The 1,056-nt window shown below is 56.4% G+C and overlaps 1 protein-coding gene across 1 annotated transcript in view; it reads right to left on the bottom strand.

Annotated features, from left to right (window-relative positions):
• LOC113406530 (lymphocyte expansion molecule-like) overlaps window positions 1–596 on the bottom strand; it is a 15,735-nt gene extending 15,139 nt beyond the window's left edge. The window contains 2 exon segments of the mRNA XM_026651802.1: window positions 468–556; window positions 558–596. Of these exon segments, the coding sequence (XP_026507587.1) occupies window positions 468–556; window positions 558–596 (128 nt within the window).
• Window positions 597–1,056: the final 460 nt, after the last annotated feature.

Below are 1,056 nucleotides of genomic sequence, written 5' to 3' on the forward strand. Positions count from 1 at the left end.
GTGTGTGTGTGTGTGTGTGTGTGTGTGTGTGTGTGTGTGTGTGTGTGAAGGAGTCTGCTGTGTGTTTCAGAGACATGTAAAAACTCATTTCTGTTTCCTTGGAAACTCCCCCATTCAGAGTATCACAGCTTGACAGAGTCCTGCATGTGGGTGCATGGACACGTGTGCATGGACTCTCCGTGTGTAATAACCATGTGAACTTGTGAATGCATGTGTGTATGTGATCGCTGCATGGCTAGGTGTGTGTGATCTGTGTGCCGAGGGGCGTGTGATCTCTTGACTGCAGGAATGTGTGTGTGATATCTGTGTGCCGGGCTGTTTGGGGGACAGGGGAGAATATGTGTGCAGATGATCCAGAAGCTGAGAGTCAGATAGGGGCTGAGCCCAGTTCTCTACTGACTCTGGAGGGCCAAGTCAGCTGCAGGCTGAGCCTGTCCCCTCTGGAGCCTCTTCTGGGTGACTCTTACCTGACTGTCTGAGTGCCGAAGGGGGCACCTGTAAAGCCCTTTGCTGCCATTCTCTGCTCCCTGGGGATGGAGGGAGCCCCCCCGCCCCCAGTGGCACAGCTTCCAGCAGCTCCGGAACACTGCTGCCATGACAACCCCATACACTTGTTGCCTTTCTGTTCCCATGAAGGCGGAGCTTCCAGGCAAACCATTGCATGGGGGTGCCTCTGGCTCCAAGCCTCCTGTACCTGTTACAGCTCAGTTTTAGGCCCTGCCAGGGTTGGGGAGAGGAATGCAGCCGTTTTGAGCTCGCTGTTTGATCCTTGGTTAGTTTTGATGCATTACATTTTATCAGATGTGCACGGGCTCGGCGAACAGCCGTGCTCCTTGCCTGGATGTGCATGGGCTCAGCAAACAGACGTGCCCCTTGCCCGGACGTGCACGGGCTCGGCAAGCAGACATGCCCTTTGCCTGGACTTGCACAGGCTTGGCGAGTAGACGTGCCCCTTGCCCGGATGTGAATCGGCTCAGCGAGCAGACGTGCCCCTTGCCTGGACTTGCACGGGCTTGGCGAGCAGACATGCCCCTTGCCCGGACGTGCACGGGCTCG

Source organism: Terrapene carolina, unplaced genomic scaffold (genome assembly GCF_002925995.2).
Source record: "Terrapene carolina triunguis isolate 2854851 unplaced genomic scaffold, T_m_triunguis-2.0 Scaffold103, whole genome shotgun sequence".
Lineage (NCBI taxonomy): Eukaryota > Metazoa > Chordata > Testudines > Emydidae > Terrapene > Terrapene triunguis.